The 18,790-nt window shown below is 22.2% G+C and overlaps 1 protein-coding gene across 1 annotated transcript; it reads right to left on the reverse strand.

Moving 5' to 3' along the window:
* Window positions 1-2,437: 2,437 nt before the first annotated feature.
* On the reverse strand, window positions 2,438-17,703 carry LOC122506853 (tyrosine aminotransferase). The gene is made up of 11 exons (XM_043619221.1): window positions 17,206-17,703; window positions 14,278-14,382; window positions 14,049-14,116; window positions 10,087-10,245; window positions 8,599-8,790; window positions 6,875-6,957; window positions 6,546-6,615; window positions 5,479-5,607; window positions 3,686-3,769; window positions 3,022-3,120; window positions 2,438-2,760 (listed from the first exon to the last, which is right to left on the reverse strand). The coding sequence occupies exons 1-11, from the start codon at window positions 17,351-17,353 to the stop codon at window positions 2,605-2,607; spliced, it is 1,293 nt and encodes a 430-aa protein (XP_043475156.1). The 5' UTR covers window positions 17,354-17,703; the 3' UTR covers window positions 2,438-2,604.
* Window positions 17,704-18,790: the final 1,087 nt, after the last annotated feature.

An 18,790-nucleotide genomic window follows, 5' to 3' on the forward strand; every position in this document is an offset into this window, starting at 1 on the left:
AATGGATTCTTCGGCTCATAATTAGAGTCACAATATCTGGTAAAAATTACCAGTACCAGTGAATTTTTATGGATCATAGTAAGTACTGAAGTATTCAAGTACTTCAAGTTAAAACTAAAAGTACGACTTGGTTAAAATTAATTTATTTATGCTACTATTTTAATGCAATTACTTCTTTTTTATTCATAAATATTTAAACTTAATTATACATACAGATCCACTAAGGGTGACCATCAAACTTTGAAACTTTAAAAATCGGGGAAGAAATGCAAATTCTGCTAAGCCTTAGATAAACCATTATGTAAATATATTTACAATCACTTGCGCAAAATAATCATTTTTAGAAAGATATAAACTATAAAGAATAACTAAAAAAGTTTTATACATTATCGACAATTACATTTTTACAACAATTAAAAAAAAAGAAAAAGTTTATGATCACTCGCAATAATTTAATAAGTAGTTCTCAACTTTTTTGTTAAAAACTAGACATAATTTTTTTCTCAAAAATGGCCATATCACAACTGATAACAAGTTTACGTCAACACAGTCCAAGTATTATTATTTTAGTAATTAAAAACTTTAAGAATTAACTTATTATTCAATGCTTTGTTATTGTAATCAGGGCCTTTGGGTGTTTAATCCCACTGGTCAATGCTTGCTTGCTTTTTTCTTAGTTAGGATCTTTGAGTGTTTAATCCCACTGGTCAATGCTTGCTTGCTTTTTTTATTAGTTAGGATCTTTGGGTGTTTAATCCCACTGGTCAATATGCTTGCTTTTTAGTTAGGATCTTTGGGTGTTTAATCCCACTGGTCAATATGCTTGCTTTTTTTATTAGTTAGGATCTTTGGGTGTTTAATCCCACTGGTCAATATGCTTGCTTTTTAGTTAGGATCTTTGGGTGTTTAATCCCACTGGTCAATGCTTGCTTGCTTTTTTTATTAGTTAGGATCTTTGGGTGTTTAATCCCACTGGTCAATATGCTTGTATTTTTTTCTTAGTTAGGATCTTTGGGTGTTTAATCCCACTGGTCAATATGCTTGTATTTTTTTCTTAGTTAGGATCTTTGGGTGTTTAATCCCACTGGTCAATATGCTTGCTTTTTAGTTAGGATCTTTGGGTGTTTAATCCCACTGGTCAATATGCTTGTATTTTTTTTTTTAATTAGGATCTTTGGGTGTTCAATCATTTAGATCACATGCTTGATTATTGTAGTTAGGACTTTTTTTTGTAATAGAATAGTTATTTTTAAAGCTTTGACTTTTTATTAAAATCTTTAAGAAAATCGCAAAATAGGCTTGAATTTAATTTTCAAAATATTTGGTGGTCACCCTATTTTAATTTTTTTCTTCTACTTATATATTTCTTCGATTTAATCAATTTATTTATATTTTTTGCATTTTAAATTTATTATAATTATATATATTTATAATACAAAAGTTTTTTTTCTTTATTAAATACATGAAAAAGTTTCCAGATAAATTAATACAACTTAAATAAAGTTGAATTAATATTTTCTGTTTAATTAATTAGGTGCACTCTCGTTATAGATATTCGAATAGTTATGATTAGATGTGAATAGAATGGATTTGTTTTAATGATAATTTGTATAAATTGATGATAAAGTTAAATTCGAAATTGAATGGTTGAAAAAGTTGTAGGATTTAAATTATGTCTAGAATATATTATTTGTGGTATACTACCACCTTATAGAGGCATTGTGGTCTGCGAAAGTTTCATAGATACACTGCGCTGTGGCTTATTATTATGTTCGTGTACTTTATAATTGGCTTATGGACTGAACTCATCATTTTGCGTGCACAAATGAGCTTGCACTGCAACGTAGTTTTGTGTACATTATTCACCGTGTATAATGTGCACTTCCGTGTATCTGTCTCTCTTGAAAAGTTAGACGATCCTCTATTCATTTTTTACCTCCCCTGTATACACACAAAAAAAGCAATAGATTTTCACAATTTATCTTCCTTTTTAACACGAAAATTATTTCACAATGATTAATTTGATTTTTTTTGTAGAAATTTTATACTAATGATTATTTATAATTTTATTCAATTATATTTATATAATTATTATGTTTTATTTTATTAAAATTAAAAAAAATTATAATTATAAATGATTATAAAATTTTTTTTTATTTTATTTTATAAATAAAAAATTAAGTTTAATTAATTAATTAATTAAAATTATAATTAAAATCCGAAATTTTAAGAATAAATTTAATAATTTATTCTTATTCGAATTTATTTTGTTTAAATTACTTTTTTTTGCGTTTTTGCATCTCTTTGAATTTGTATTTTTTCTTTTTGTGGGTTCGTTTTCATTCTTTCTGTCTTTAGAGTCGGAGAATAATAATTTATCTTTTGAGAATATTCTCACGCTTTCTGTTAAAAATGATAAATTATATTGTTCTTGAAAATAGTTTTTGTTTGGTGGAGAGAATGAAAAAATGGTAGAACATATTTTATGTAGAATAAAACAGTCTTATCTTTAATCGTACGACTATTTAAAATTGTTTACAAACTATTTACAAACTTAAATAATAGAATTTATTTAGTTCGATGAAAATAGCTTAATTTTGAGTCTTAATATGGAATAACAATTTCGTCTAGAGAATTTGTCGAGTGAGAAGTTTTGATGTGATGCCTCACGCAAAATTGTTCAATTCTGTTGCATGCCTCTTCCAACATGTCTATAGGTGGAGATATTACCAGTCTTATGTACGAAGGATAATCGAAACACTGAAACATTAAAAAAAATAATTAATTAACTGTATTAATAAGAGTTAGTTGATTAGATTATTTTTTTTTTATTATTAAGATTTGCTTTTTATTATTAAGATTTACTTTTAATTATTATTATTTTAATTCTTTTATTATTAATTTTTTAGTTATTGATTAACTGAATTAATTATTTTAATTCAATAGCAATGTGAAAATCAGATATAGATTTTTATTTCATAAAACTTTTTGAGTAAAGAAAGGAAAATGATTGATTCTCACCTTTCCAGGAAGGCAAAACACTGATTCCTCTGCTAACAATCGTTGCACGAATTCAAGATCTGATTGAAATTCCGGAAATGAATCCAGATCTATTTGTACCTGAAATATTCATTTACAAAATTAGTGAGTTTTCAAAGTACACTAGTTTTAATTAAAGTGAAATATTAAAAATTCATTGATAGTAATTTATTACTATTATATTATTACTATGATAATATTAGAATATTGATTAAGGTACAAAAGCGACAAAAAAAATGAATTGTCAAGAAAAAGTATTATTTATTTATTGATAATAATTATAATTTTAATAATGGATATGATGAAAAATAAATATTACTATTATTACAATTATATATAATAATAATTATACATTATTATTGTATTATGATACTATTATGTATAATATAAATATTAGTAATAATTAATTCTTAATTAAAATTAAAATTTTATTGTAGCTAACTAATTAGTTCACTTTTAATTAGGTTGAAAGCAACTAGAACAAGTTAATTATATTATACATTCACTATTTTAGTATTTTTGGTATAAGTTTATATTTGAAACAAATTTATTTAAAATTTAATTAATTAATGAGCAAAAAGAAAAATTTGTGGGTTTTAATTATTAATGTAAAAAAAAAATAAAGAGAAGAGTAAAAGATTTTTACCATCATGTACATTGCGCCGTCTGGCATGATTGGTTTAAGTCCGGGAATATTTACGATGTAATTAAACATCAACTTGGAGTGATTCTGCAAAGTAAAAAAGAAAAAAATGTAGAAAATTAAAATGTAAATTTAGTGTTCGTTTTAGTTATGACGTTTTTGTGCGTATTTCTATAGTTATGTTTTAACTTCAATTATCATGATTTGTGTTTATTCATGAAACACCTCTCATTTCCATTGCATCACAACTATAACAAAAATCAATAAACAAGTACGAGCAATTGTCCTGATTTTCATATTCGCTGTTCTAATTTGTGTTCATATTAAACATGTTGTGTTTAACATATTTCTGATTTTTTATTTAGAAATTGCTTTTCTTTCTTTTTCTGTTTAATTACTTTTTTTCATTTTCATATTGTTTTTTTATTTTCTTGTTCCTTTTTTTCATTTTTCTTTTAAAAATTGTTTTTTAATTTTTTATTTTTTTAATTGCTTTTCTTTTTCTTTTTCTTTTTTAATTTTTTAAATTGTTTTTTTAACAATAAAAATATACACTGGAAAAGAATTTATTTGATTCAAATAAGAATAACCACATACTTGACTATTATAAATTAAATATTTACTTGAATGAAATCATTTTTATTTGAATCAATTAAATTGTACCTATTTAAATCAATAATTTCAGTATTTGAACCAAAATATTGACTCAAATAAAAATTATTTAGTGAATATTTAATTGATAATAGTCAAGTAATCGTTTATTTGAATCAAACAAATTTTTTTTAGTGTTGCAAAATAGAACGGAAATGAAAAATTAATAATTAGTTAATAATAATTAATTATTATATATACTGAGAAGAAAAATGGTAAATTTTCCTCTTTAAAGGTTTTTGTCTCGATTGGTCTGAATTATTATTTCGAAAATTGATTATATATTTAGAAATGTAGTAATAATTATTATTATATTATTATTACTATTATCGAATGAGACAGACAAGTTCCATTAACTTGTTGCAATTGTCCATTCTATCAAGTGGATGTAGTTATTTGATGCTTAGTTACTTTGAAACTATTGTAGCACGTCTGGCTGCTCGATCGTGGTTCTACGTGTGTAATAACAAGTTCTTGTGTCTAAAGCGGATATCCCGGAATTGCTTTCTACTGTTATAGATACACCACCACACAATGAAAATTTTTATGGATTCGAATCATGATATTCTTGAAAACAAACTCGACACAGTTTTTCCTATTCATTCCCCATGCAAACTACTTTTTATGATTATTGATATCGCTTATTTATTAATTAGAAAAATAGCAAAAAACGAAATAAAAAATTTTTTTTATTATAACGTTGACAAAAAAATTCTGCATTTTACTATTTATTAGTTAAAAAAAATATTTGTTGGTCGCTTTTTATTTCAATTTTTATAGATATTATACGTGAGTAATTAAATTACGTAATTACGTAACTAAATATTATTTTAGTTTTTAAATAATAATTCTGTTTTAAATAGTAAATATAACTAAATTTAAATTTCGTTATTGAATATTAATTTAATTACTGAATGGAGAAATAATATTTATTTAGTTACTTTTTTTTTACTTCATACACTAAGTAACTAATAACTAAATTCAAAATAAAAAATCAATTACAAATAATAATTTTTCTATCATGTAAATTAAGAATTCTATTCTTTTTGGAGAAAAGAAAAATAATTTCTTCTGTTTTAGTTTCTAGGGAATTTATTTCCATTACATGATAATTATTGTCGATTGCTTTGAACTTATTTACTTACATATAAAGTTTGTATAATCTCCTCGAAATAATTCTGCGGCGTTTCGCTCAAAATTCGTGGAAGCGCTCCTTGAATTAACGTATTACTGCCAATTATTCGCTGACTTAAGCAATTCAGTCCTTTTCGAATCTAGAAATTCAAATATTTCTCTATGAGTTTTGATAATAGTTTTGATATCATTACCGAAAGTTCACAAAAAATAATTCTGCTTTCAAAATGTTTTTGTTAAAAAATTTTGTATTTTTTATTAGAAATTATTTGTAGTATTTTTTTTTTGTTAAAAATATATTTTTATTATTTTTTTATGACAAATTATTTTTATTTTTTGTATTAAAAATTACTTTTATTATATTAAAAATAATTTTTTTATTGTGATTTCAGAACTAATAAATTTTCCAAAAAATTTTTAGATTAAAAAATTATCACATTTTGTTCAATAATTATTCGTATGCATATATGAACAATTTTTGAAACATTCATCAAGTTTAAATTTTTATTTCTCTTTTTGAAAAAAAGAAAAGAAAATTATGTTATTTGGCTCTCGTTTTACTTTTCAGTAGCAATATTATTGTAATTGATAGAAATAATATTTAAAATCGAGAAAAAAGCTGGAAAATTATAAATGTGGGGAAAACCCAATTGAAGGAGGAGAATTGAAAAAAAATCCTCTCAGGATTAAAATTCTCCGCGAAGGTTATAAGAGAGTCGAACAATTCGTCAGGAGTAAAAGTTCCATTTAATTCTCGCCAATTTCTTTTAATCCACATTGTGGAAAGTGAATTACATTGAAAGCGTCTGAGTCTTGGCCGGAGGTGAATTTTAATCGTGAAATTAATCTTTAAGCGCAACTGAACTCTATAATCGCGGAAGCTTTTTTTTTCTTTTAAAAAAAGAAAAGAAAAATCCCCTTCGTCTTTACTCGACAAAAAACATGCTCGTTTAGACTTTATTATCAAAAATTTATTTCTTTTCTCCCTTTCCTCCCAATTTATAGTAATAGTTTGTATATACAGTATGAAAGTTTGTAACTTTTGCCCCATGTTTCATTAAAAAACAAATGTACACACCTCTTTTCCTAAAATATTCTGCCGGTCGTTGATAATAATCCAACCCATTCGCCAGCCAGGTACGAGAAACCTACACAGAAAAAAAGAGGGAAATAAAAAGAAAAATTGTAAATATGCGAGAAAAATTTATGTTATTGCCTACGTTGACCCCATAGTCTCTGGGGCCAAAGAGAAAGTAATTAAAAAAAAAAACTTGTCTACAATTCTCTTTTTTGAAATATTGCAATTTTTTATTTTTATTATTGTTATGTGTATTCTTCAAATTCATAAAAATTAATTATTTTCGTTTGGATTTTACCTTTTTTTTTAATCGATAGAACTTTAATTACCTTTTGGTCAAGCCACTGCAGGATAATATCGGAACTTCCGTTGATAACGATGCCAAAGAATAGTATTTTCGTCCGGGAAAAACCTGCCGGGAAACGAAGTTAATTAAATAAGAGTTTTTTGTTGTATTTTTCTCAATACATTTTCTTAGTTTTATAAACAGCGACTTATAGATTAAAAATTGACAAATTTTTTAAAAGAAAAATATTAATGTCAAGGATTAAGAAATTATTAAGCATTTTTAGTTATTCGTTCTTAAATAATTAATGAAGAATAAATTATTAATTTATTTGTCGTTAAGTATTTATTAATTAATAAATAATTGAGTTAACATTTATTTAACAGTTATTCAGCAATTACTAAATTGTCAATAATTTAGTAATTATTAATTACTCATCAATTACTAAATTGTTAATAATTTAGTAATTATTAATTATTCATCAATTACTAAATTGTTAATAATTTAGTAATTATTAATTACTCAGCAATTGTTAATTTTTAGTAGTTAATTATTTATTGATTAATAAATAATTGAGTAATTGATAATTTATTAACTATTCAGTAATTATTTATTTACTAGTAGTTAACTATTTATTAATTAATTAATAATTATGTAGTTGTTAATTTATTCATTATTCAGCAATTATTAATTTACCAGTAATTGCCTTTTCATTTATTAATAAATTATTATTGATTAATTAGTTACTTGCCATTAAGAAATTTATGTCCCATTTTAAATAAATAATTTAAATTGAAATAAATATAATTTTAAATAATTATTTATTCAGTTGTCATTAAATGATTATTTAATTAACATTATTTAATTATCTAATTAAATAAATAAATAATTGACACTTATTAGTTGACAATTAACAAATAATAATAACAAAAAGTTAATTAGACAACAAATTATAATTAATTAATTAAAATGTTATTTATGACAAATAATATAATTAAATAATGACATTTAAATAATGAATTCTATTTAAATAATTATTTAGTGTCAATAATTAAAAAGCGGAGAGTGTAAATAAAGTTAATGTAAATGAAATAATTTTTTGACACTTAAATAAGTGTCAATAATTAACTAAAAACTTAGTGACATAATTGGTTGTCTAATTATGAGTAATTAGTTGTCTAATTGCCAATTACTGATAAATTCTTGTTATTAAATCATTTTCTAATTGTCGCTAATTATTAATCAGAGTGGAATTAATTATTTGATTTAAGTAAATATTTTTTCGATTCAAACAAAAATTATTTGATTTAAGGAAAATTATTTTATTCAAGTGAAAAACAGTTGATTCAAGCAAAATAATATCTGTTAATGTATAACTGTCTAATTAAAATTCGTTATTTGTCTAATTGGCTTTAATTGATTATCTAATTTGAATTCCTAAATTGCTTCAAATGGTATTATTTTATTTATTTATAAATTTATTTCTATTTATAAATACAAATAAATAAAAATTGGCATTAACTAATTTGAAAAATTGTCATTTATTAATTACCTAATTATCAATTAATTAATTATTTGATTAATTGAATAATAAATTATTTATTTATTGAATTATTTAATTAACATTGGTCAATTATCGAATTGCTTTAAATGATAATTTTATTTCTCTTTTAAGAAAATGAATTTAAGTAGAGTAATAATTATAATTAATTAATTAATTAATTAATTAATTAATTAATTAAAAATAAAGTAAGAAAGAAATAGTACCATGTGTTCGTATATTTCATCGGCAATAATTGGCACATAATATTTGGCAGCAATGTCAAGAATATCGAGAAGATGATTTTTACTAAAAACTGAGCCACAGGGATTCGAGGGATTATTTACAATAATTGCAGCAGTCGATTCATCGATTTGCGATTCTAAATCGTCGAGATCAATTTCCCAGGCACGATCGGGCTAAAATTAGAATAATAATAAATGATAAAAATAATAATAATAATAATAAAAATAATAATAAAAAAATTAATAATGATAATAATTATGTCATGAAGTATAATAATTATAGAATTTAATATTAAGAATAATATTAATATATTATAATATTAAGAATAATTGTTTATGAAAATAATTGAATTTTGAAGAATTTTTTATTTATAAAGAAAATAATTGAAATTTTGTCGAGATTTTTTTGTAAATTTTGAACATAATTGAATTTTGTGATAAGAATTTTATCACTTTTGAATATAATTGAATATAATTGAATTTCTCCAATCATTTGTTACTTCTTCAAAATTCAACTTTTTTTTAGTGTTATTAACTAAAATTCTTCTGTAAATCCATTATTTTTAATAATTAATTAAATATTGACAAATTTAACCAATTTTAGAAGATTTTGAATTATTAAAATTTTTCAAAAATCTAAGTTCATTAAAATTTCTAATTAAATTCATTCAACATTGAAATTTTATAAAATTTCAAATTGAAACCATTTGAAGTTGATTTATTTATAAAAATTGTAAACGCAACTCTTTTAGAATTGAATTTATTTTGAAAAATTTGAGTAAAATTATTCATTAAAATTTATTTATTTTTAGATAGTTGTTCAAGAATTAAGTTATTTATAAAGAAATTTTGTCAGAAATTTGAAAAAATTGAAGGTTTTCGATTAGAATTCGTGGTAATTTTATACTTTGAGTCAAACAAAAAAGACAAAAATTTAGAATTTTCTTATGAATTCTAAAAATTAAATTTTTTCACTACTTTTAATAAATATTCTTGACTTTTCCCTGAATTCCCAATGTCAGAATATGTGATTATTATAATTATAATAATATTAAATATATTCGAATTCATATTTTATTTTTATAGAAAAAAAATTTGAATTAAAAATTAAAAATTATAATTTAAAATTAATTAATTAATTATAATTTAAAATATAAAATTTTTATGTTCTATTATTTTTAAAATTGCTAATTTTATTTAAAAAAACCGAGTGAGAACTCAGCCGCACGCTTGCTAGTTTAATTTAATTATCAATTTAATTAGCAACAGAAGGCTATTGACAATTAAATTTTGGTCATTTACATGTATAATGTTTGAAAAGAAAAATACAATACCCCAAAATGGTTCTAGCATCAATTGTTAATGTAATGAGATTTCCCGTTCAGATATACATATATATTGTGCGAGAATAATAGTGAATGTAGTAATTTGACGACATACATATATATATGTATATATAGAAATGCTCACCCTTAGATTATAGGATCTCACTGTAATTCCAAGACCCTCGGCGAGTGTTCGATATATCGAGAAACCCGGTTTTGGAATTAGTATATTTTGTCCTTCACGTGCCACTGCTGTAATACAGAGATCCAGAGCGCACGAACATCCACTACAAAGGATTACATCCTATAAACATTTTCCTATTTTAATTTCACTTCATTCTTTTTTATTCTTATTATAATAATAATTCTAGTTTTTTTTAAAAAATTATTATTCAGAAAAAGAAATTTTTTTTATCAAAATTTAAAAAAAATTAATTAAGTAGGGTAGGGTGGGGCATTACTATTCTTGTTTGGATTTTTGAGTCTATAAAATGTATATAAAAAAAAATAAAAAAATGAGTAGAACCGTTTGAAAGCTTGACTTCTTAGCTACAATTTTGCCATGTATCATTTTGCTGTAACTCGATTCTGTTCCGAACTACAGCGATTTTACGAAAAAAAAATTTTTTTGATGTCGAAAAAAACGAGGGGCGTAACTATTCTTGCAGCTATTAATGATATAATACTAAAAAAATATATAAATTAATTTGTTAATTGGAGGATTTTTTCTGGTTTTTTTCTTCCAATTTCTTACAATTCTAACCTAGAAACAAGCACACACAAAAAAATACACTGTTTTGTAGTTTTTGCTGTCATCAGTGGAAGAATAGTTACGCCCCATCCGCCCATTTTTTGAAAAAACACTTGTAAAATTTTTGAACAATAGAATATCAAAAATCCATTATGATATTCGTGTTCAGCACTAAATTTGACTTTAGAAATAATTTTTCCGATAATTTTTCCGACCGTTTATCACTATTTACAATGGCAGACTAAATGAGTGAAAACAAGTAAGCGAGTATATCAAAATCACATTTGGGTACCGAACTCCAATGATAGATGGCGCCAGAAGCTCAAATGTGGCGTACAATGTTCATTTCACATGACAAGTATACAGTGTAAAAAAAACTTTAATCGGATGAATAGTTTTCTCTCCAGGACAAAGAATAGTTACGCCCCGCGAATAGTAATGCCCCACCCTACCCTACATAATTAGTTTATTAAACTAATTAATAAACAGGGTTTCTACAAATTAATTTTTTTTAAATATTTAAAAATAATTTTTGAACGATAATAGTATTTCAATTTTGAAGAATTTCCAAATTATTAAAATTTGGTAAAATCTTTTAAAAATAATTGAATTTTTGAAAAGTATAAATAAAAATGATGAAATTTTTGAAGAATTTTAATTATAAACAGGACCATGATTTCTTAAAAATTTTAATAAGTCCAAAGAATTTTTATATAATTTAAAAAAAACTAATGAATTTTAATTAAAAATTTCGAACATTATTGTTTTCTCCCAAAATGTTAAAAATAATTATAAAATGTTATTATTTTTGGAAATATGTAATTGAAAATATGAAAAATATTGAATTTTAAAAAATTAGTAGCTAATTTTCATTTTTAAATTTACCTTTAAAGATTTTTCATTAAAATTTTTGATAATTCAATTATTTTCAAAATTTGCAATTGAAATTCTTCAAAAGTTGATTTTCAAAAATTGTAACAAAATACTTGAAATAAATTAATTGGTTTCAATTAAATTTTACAAAATTTCAACTGTTCAAAAACAAAAACAAAAAATATCTATTATTGTTATTGTAAACAGTAAGCAAAAAAAAAAGACTCTCAAGAATCTCAAGGGAAATAAAATAGTTTGATTAGTTAATTAGCGAAGATTTTATTTATCGAATATTTTTAGTATGCAAATTTTTTCTAAGGATCCAAAATCAACTTTAATTTATCGAATGTTTAATTGTTAAGAGATGACTGAATTATTATTATTATTAATCTTTAGATTTTTCTTCTTATTATTATTAAATTTTGTAAGAATTGTTCTCATGGTTTCTTTGAACAAATAAAAGAATTCTAATTCTAATTCTAAATTTAATTTAGATTTAATAAAAGGGTGTTTTTCTTTTTTGTGAGCCCGTATAAATTGTTAAAAAAATAAATAAAAATAAATAATAATAATAAAAATAATTAATAATAATAAAAATAATAGTAATAATAATAATAGTAATAATAATGATGTTAATAATAGTGGTTGTTGTTATAATTACATAATTGCGAGTTGTATGCGTTTAATCTTAATTAAAAATCAGAAAATGAAATTCGGAAGTTTAATTAAAATTTCAACTCGATTCAGATTTTATAAAATGAAAAAGCACGTTTCGGTTTGTGTCACTGAAAGTAACAAGGTTCGCGGCAGAAAACGATTTTCTCATCAAATTTCATTTTCAAAGGATTAATAGCTTAACCGACTTTCTATTCACACCAATGTAAACGTATAGATGAGAGAGAGAGAAAAGGGAATAAAGAAAGAGAGAATGAGACGTTATAGAGTAGTTATAATTCAGGGAGAGTCGAAAATGAGGACTTGAGATAAGCTCACAAACTATATACTTCCACTGTAAGTAGAATAAATCTCCTTAAAATCTACAAAAAAAAAAAAAATAAAAAGAAAGGAAAAGAGTAGAAAAAACTGAAGAAAGGGAAAAAATCACCTTTCCTTTAGTGAGAGACTATTCTCTTTAGAAATTACACTTTATTAAGTCACTAATTAATTTATCGTATGATGATTAATTTATTTATTGTATTTTTTCAGTAGTTCTGTTAATTTTAGAACTAGCTTGAGAAAATTTGACTGAATTTATTGTCATCCTATAAAAACAGCGAGAAAAAATTTATTTGAGTCGAATAAACGACTAATTGTCTTGCATCAAATAAATATTTACTTGAATCAAATAATTTTTACTTGAATCAAATAGTTTTTACTTGAAACCAATAATTCTTCTTGAATCAAATAATTTTTGCATGATTCAACTATTTTTTTACTTTAATAAAATAATTTTTGCTTGATTCAACTAATTTTTATTTGAATCAAATAGTTTTTACTTGAATCAAACGATTTTTGCTTAAATAAAAAAATTTTGCTTGAATCAAATAAATGTTGATTGATTCAATTATTTTGTACTTTAATAAAATAGTATTTTCTTGAATCAAATAATTTTTGCTTGAATCAACTATTTTTTACTGGAATCTAATAGTTTTTACTGCAATCAAATAATTTTTGCTTGAATAAAAAAGTTTTGCCTGAATCAACTGTTTTTTACTTTAATAAAATAGATTTTGTTTGAATCAACTAAATATTTACTTGAATCAGTTAATTTTTGTTTGAACTATTTTATTTGAACTTTTTTATTTAAATCAAATAATTTTTGCTTGAATCAACTATTATTTCCTTGAATCAAATAATTTTACTAAAATTAATTAATTTTTGCTTGAATGCAAAAAATATTTACTTAAATCAAATAATTTTTGTTTAAATCAAATTTTATTTACTTGATTCAAATAATTTTGCTTGAATCAATTATTTTTTTACTTTAAAAAAATTGTTTTTGCTTAAACCAACTAAATATTTACTTGAATCAAATAATTTTTGCTTGAATCAATTATTTTTTATTTGAATCAAATAGTTTTTACCTGAATCAAATAATTTTGCTTGAATCAACTAAATATTTACTTGAATCAAATAATTTTTTTTTCAACTATTTTTTATTTGAATCAAATTTTTTTTTAGTTTGTAATCGACATTTAATTTCAATGTTTGGACATTTTTATTATTTACTTTTATTCTAATAATATAATATTTATTAACTAATAAATTATTAATAATAAAATATTATTAATTAATAATAAAATTTTATTAATTAATAATATTTACTATTACTATTATTAATAGTAAATTATTTTTCCTAATATAAAATACAAAAACAAAAAAAGTGGTTTTTTCTGTTTTTGTTGTACGTAAACAGTTTATGGAAAAAATTGAATTAGAGAAACAATTATCAAATTTATTACGTAAAATTAGTTTTAACATACCTGAGGATCCACTTTTAAAAATTCATTTGAACTGTAATGAGCAACCGCCTCTCGAGCTTCTTGATAGCCTTGGAAAACAACAATTTTACATATAAACAACGTGTAATGTTTACAGTTTTTTTTTTATATTTTTCAAAAGTGGAAAATTCCAGGAAATTAGTGTTTTTGTTTTTTGTTTGTTGGTTATCTTTTATCGTTAAAATTTTATTGAATTTAAAAATAAAATTACCTGTACAGGGCGCATATCCATTATATAATTGCGAGCTAACACTTTCTTGAACTGCCTCAATGACCTCTTTTGCGGGTTTTAAATTCCCAAACGTCGTTGGATCACCTGTTAGCGTATTTCTAATTAGTAACTTAAGAAAAATCAATTTGTGTGAAATTTGTTTCATTAGAGAATATAATTTAAATAATAGTTTAAACAGTTTTTGTAAATTAGGTTTTAATTAGTGGACAACTTTTTAATTTACTAATTAATAATTATTTGGACTAATTCGAATAAGTGGGAATTTTTACTAATTTTTAGTATTGAAATTTTACTATTTTATTCGTTGTTTAAAATTTTTTTCTTCTAAAGTTTGTAGTAGAATTTTTTCGTTTTGTAGTTTTTTTTTCTTTTTCTTTCTATAGTTTCAGAAAAAAATGACTAAAGTTAGTAGAAAGTTTTGCCAAATTTAATTAGCTAGTGAATTTTTTGAGAGTTTTATTAATAATAATAAAAATATTTACTAAGTAATAATAATAATAATATTTACAAAAATATTAATAATAATAGGAATAAAAATATTTGCAACAATAATAATAATTAGAATAATAAATTTGATAAAGTAAATAATAAAAGTTTATATGAAAAAAAAATAAGAGAAATAAAAATATGAATTGTAAAGGAAAAATAGAAAACTTTGAACTTTTAGTGCAATCATAAGAATGAATGATTGATTTTTCATTATAAAATTGAATTAAGTTTTAAAACGAATTGAGTGCTAGTTTCTATTCACAAACATCGAGTTAACATGCACCAAATTTTGAAGAATATATGTTCTGAAATTGAATTCAAGAAGGTCTATCAGCCACTAATCCAAACCTAGATTTTCCTCTCAAATCCATCCAACGGCTAATCGAAAATTCATTTCTCATTTTCTTGCATCGAGAAAGCCTGATGCTAATGAAAGCTCTCAAAGTTCAAAGTTTAATTCGAAAATCCCCCTAAAGCGCTTTATAAATCGATTTCTTCCAAATTTAACAATATTGTTTTTGTTTTATTTTTAATTTTATTCGCATTCGAACAAATAAAAGAAAAATATTCACTCTTTAAATAACGTGTGCTCTCAACTTGAAATTTGTTTTTACAATTAATAAAAATAATTAAAATAAAAATACACTGAAACAAAATTTATTTAATTAAAGTAGATTACTTGTTTGTTGTCAAATAAATATTTACTTGAATGGAATAATAATATTTACTTGAATCGAATAATAATTTTTACTTGAATCAAATAAGTCTTAATTAAATCAAATAAATTTCACAAAACATTAAATTTTTTCCATCTCTGACAATAATTTTAAAATTCTTCCCAGAAATTCAATTATTTTCAAAAATTTTTAAAAAGTTCTCGTCAGCATTTCAATTATCTTTATAAATATCAAAATTCTTCGCCAATCTTGAATTTTATTCAGGAATTTTAATAAAATTCATTATAAAATTCAATTATTTTCATAAATAACAATATTCATCACAAGAATTCAATTATTTTCAAAATTAATAAAATTCATCGCAGAAATTTAATTACTTTCAAAAAATCATAAAAAATTGTCGTCAATATTTCAATTATCTTTATAAATGAGTAGCAAAATTTTTCGACAAAATTCAATTATTTTTAGGAATTTTAATAAAATTCATTGCAAAATTCAATTAATTTCAAAAACATTTATTAATTCAATGATTTTCAATGTTCTACTATTTTAATAAAATTTTTAAATTCTTTTCAGGGATTTATTTATCATACACAACAATATTCATTACAAGAATTCAATTATTTTCAAAAGTAATAAAATTCATTGCAACAATTATTTTCAAAAAATTTTCTTAATTCAATAATTTGTATATATCTATTATTTTAATAAAATTTCCTAAAAGAATTCAATTATTTAAAAGCAATAAATTATCTGTTTTTATTTAAATAATTTAATTCTCGTAGAATTTTTTAATAAAAATTGATTTAAAAATTAATTTCAGTAAAAGTTTTAGATAATAATTGCATTTGAGAGAAGTTACTAATGATTTCATTTTTGAGAAATAATTGAATTTTATAAAAGTTTCAAATTAAAATCTTTAAAAATTTGAATTTTTCATACATTTAATTAAAAATTCTATAAAACTAATTTTTTTCAAAAAGCTTAATCGAAATTTTTTAAAATTATTTCCACTTTTTATTTTCTAATGTACATTTAATTGAAGAATTTCCAAAGAATTAAAATTTCACGTAAAATTGAATTGTAAACAAATGATTTGAAAATTCTCATCAGAACTTTATTAAAAAGTTATAAAAATAATTGATTTAAAGAAGAATTTTATTTAAAAATTGTAGAAAGTAATAATCATAATTCCTATGGAAAAATAATAACCTAATTAAATATTTATTTGAAAAAGAAGTTATTCGTGTTTTTGAATAATTTTACAATGAATAAGGAATTTCGTAAATAAATATTTGCATTAAATAATTTCAATATTTGAATCAAAAATTTTTTTTCTTTAAACAAATAATTTTTACCTAAAATAAATAATAGATTTTACTTGAATTAAGTAATTTTTACTTGAATCAATAAATTTTTGCTCGCATCAAATAATTTTTGTTTAAATCAAATAAATTATATATTTGAACCAATAATTTCAGTATTTGAAGCAAGTACATTTTAAGTAATTTAAATAAATATTATTCACTGCAAAGAAATATTTATTTAATAATAAACTAATCGTTTTTTGAATAAAATAAATTTCTTTTTCAATGTATATGATAATGAAAATAATAAAAATTAATAATGAAAATAATTATAGGAATAAAAATAAAATTAAGAAAAATAAAAATAATTATAGTAAAAATAATGCAATTATTAAATAAATCATTTAAAGAATAGTAATTTTCTTGTAGCTTACCAATAGAAAGTGCAATCATTTTTTTATTGGGATTAGGATCGACAACAATATTTTCCACAATAGATCTTATTGGATTGTGAGTTCTCTTTGCAATATTCGACGCCAGTACGCGCCATTTTTCTCGCGAACTACCAAAATTATTAGACATCTTGGAATAAAAATGAAATTTTCAAAATTATTCCTAATTTTGAAATATTTATTCCAATTCTCTTAAATAGAAGAATTTAAAAACCTTTTCTCTTTTTTGCTTTCGCACTTTTTACAATTTTTTGTAATAGAAGCCCCCGTTTGCAATACAAAATAAACTTGTTCAAAAAAATTTTTTTTTCTCTATTAAAAAATCGAAGAGAAAAAAAAATTGTCACAAAAATAAATTGTTGATAATCGAAATTCAAAAAATATTTTGTGAATTTTAATATTAAAAAAACAAATAAACACAATCGAAAAAAAATTAGTGTAAATATATATAGGAAGGTTGCTTTCTGAATACTAAACTAAAAGTCTAGATGAGCGAGATCTTGAAATACTGGATGCTAGAAGGAAAGAATGAGGGGAAGATTTTGATTGGTCGGTGGGTTCCACACCTTCGCTTTTTTTTCTCTTAATAATTAATTACATACTGAATTTTAAACGATAAATTCTGTGTTCTGGTATAAAGGAAAAAAACAAACATTACGCATGACGCAGAAAAGAGGTGTGATAATGTTAAGTAGGTTCAAGCCTCCAGTTTCAACCAATCAGATTCCTTGTAATAAAAATCAAAAATTTCTTTGGAATGTTGAATCCCCCACCCATTGTCTCTTGCCTTTCTTTTTTTTTACACTTATCGTCCATGGATGACTAGTAATTTTTTCAGATGTCATAATTTACCTGTTATTTTGTATTTCTTTGATGTCCTTTCCTCCCTCATTTTCTTGTAATTACCCTCTTCCCCCCCTTTCCCCCCTTCGAACCAAGAGAATGAAATTATTAAAATTGCAATAAATTGAATCTTGGAATATTTTTTCAAAATTTAGTAAATAAATAATTTTTTATTTCTCTATTAATATTTATTTATTTGTTTACTATATATATATATTTATTTGAAAATATGCAATTCATCAGCTATTCGTAATCAGATTTATTTTATTGTTATTTCTTTATTTTATTTTTATTTATTTGTTTATTATATTATTTTTAATTTTTATTTATTATATTTTGTTATTAACATATTTACTTTGTTTTTATATTCATATTTCTTTCAAAATAAATAATTAATAAATAAATTACTAGTCTCGTTTATTAACAAATAAATAACACAAATAATAATAATAACAATCATTGTTAATAATCTAATTAATTGTATATTTATTTAATTTCTATTCATTTGTTTATTACGTTTATTTGTTATTATTTATTTATTTCAAAATATGCGGTCATTGAACTTTTCTTATTTTTATTTTGCTGTTTATTGAATTAACTTTTTAATTATAGGTATTTTTTTTATTGATTATATTTATCTAAATGTTCATTTAAAAATAAATAATAAAAGTAGTTTTAATTAATGGTAAATTTTTTTGAAAATAAAAACAGAAAAGTTAATAAA

Source organism: Leptopilina heterotoma, unplaced genomic scaffold (genome assembly GCF_015476425.1).
Source record: "Leptopilina heterotoma isolate Lh14 unplaced genomic scaffold, ASM1547642v1 Lhet_44, whole genome shotgun sequence".
In the NCBI taxonomy this organism is placed as follows: domain Eukaryota; kingdom Metazoa; phylum Arthropoda; class Insecta; order Hymenoptera; family Figitidae; genus Leptopilina; species Leptopilina heterotoma.

Coding starts and splice junctions, on each gene's coding strand:
- LOC122506853 (XM_043619221.1), bottom strand. CDS start 17,353: ATGTCTAATAATTTTGGTAGTTCGCGAGAAAAATGGCGCGTACTGGCG. Junction 10,246..14,048: donor TTTTAAAAGTGGATCCTCAG/GTATGTTAAAAC, acceptor AAATGTTTATAG/GATGTAATCCTTTGTAGTGG. Junction 6,958..8,598: donor ATGAAATATACGAACACATG/GTACTATTTCTT, acceptor GTTTCCCGGCAG/GTTTTTCCCGGACGAAAATA.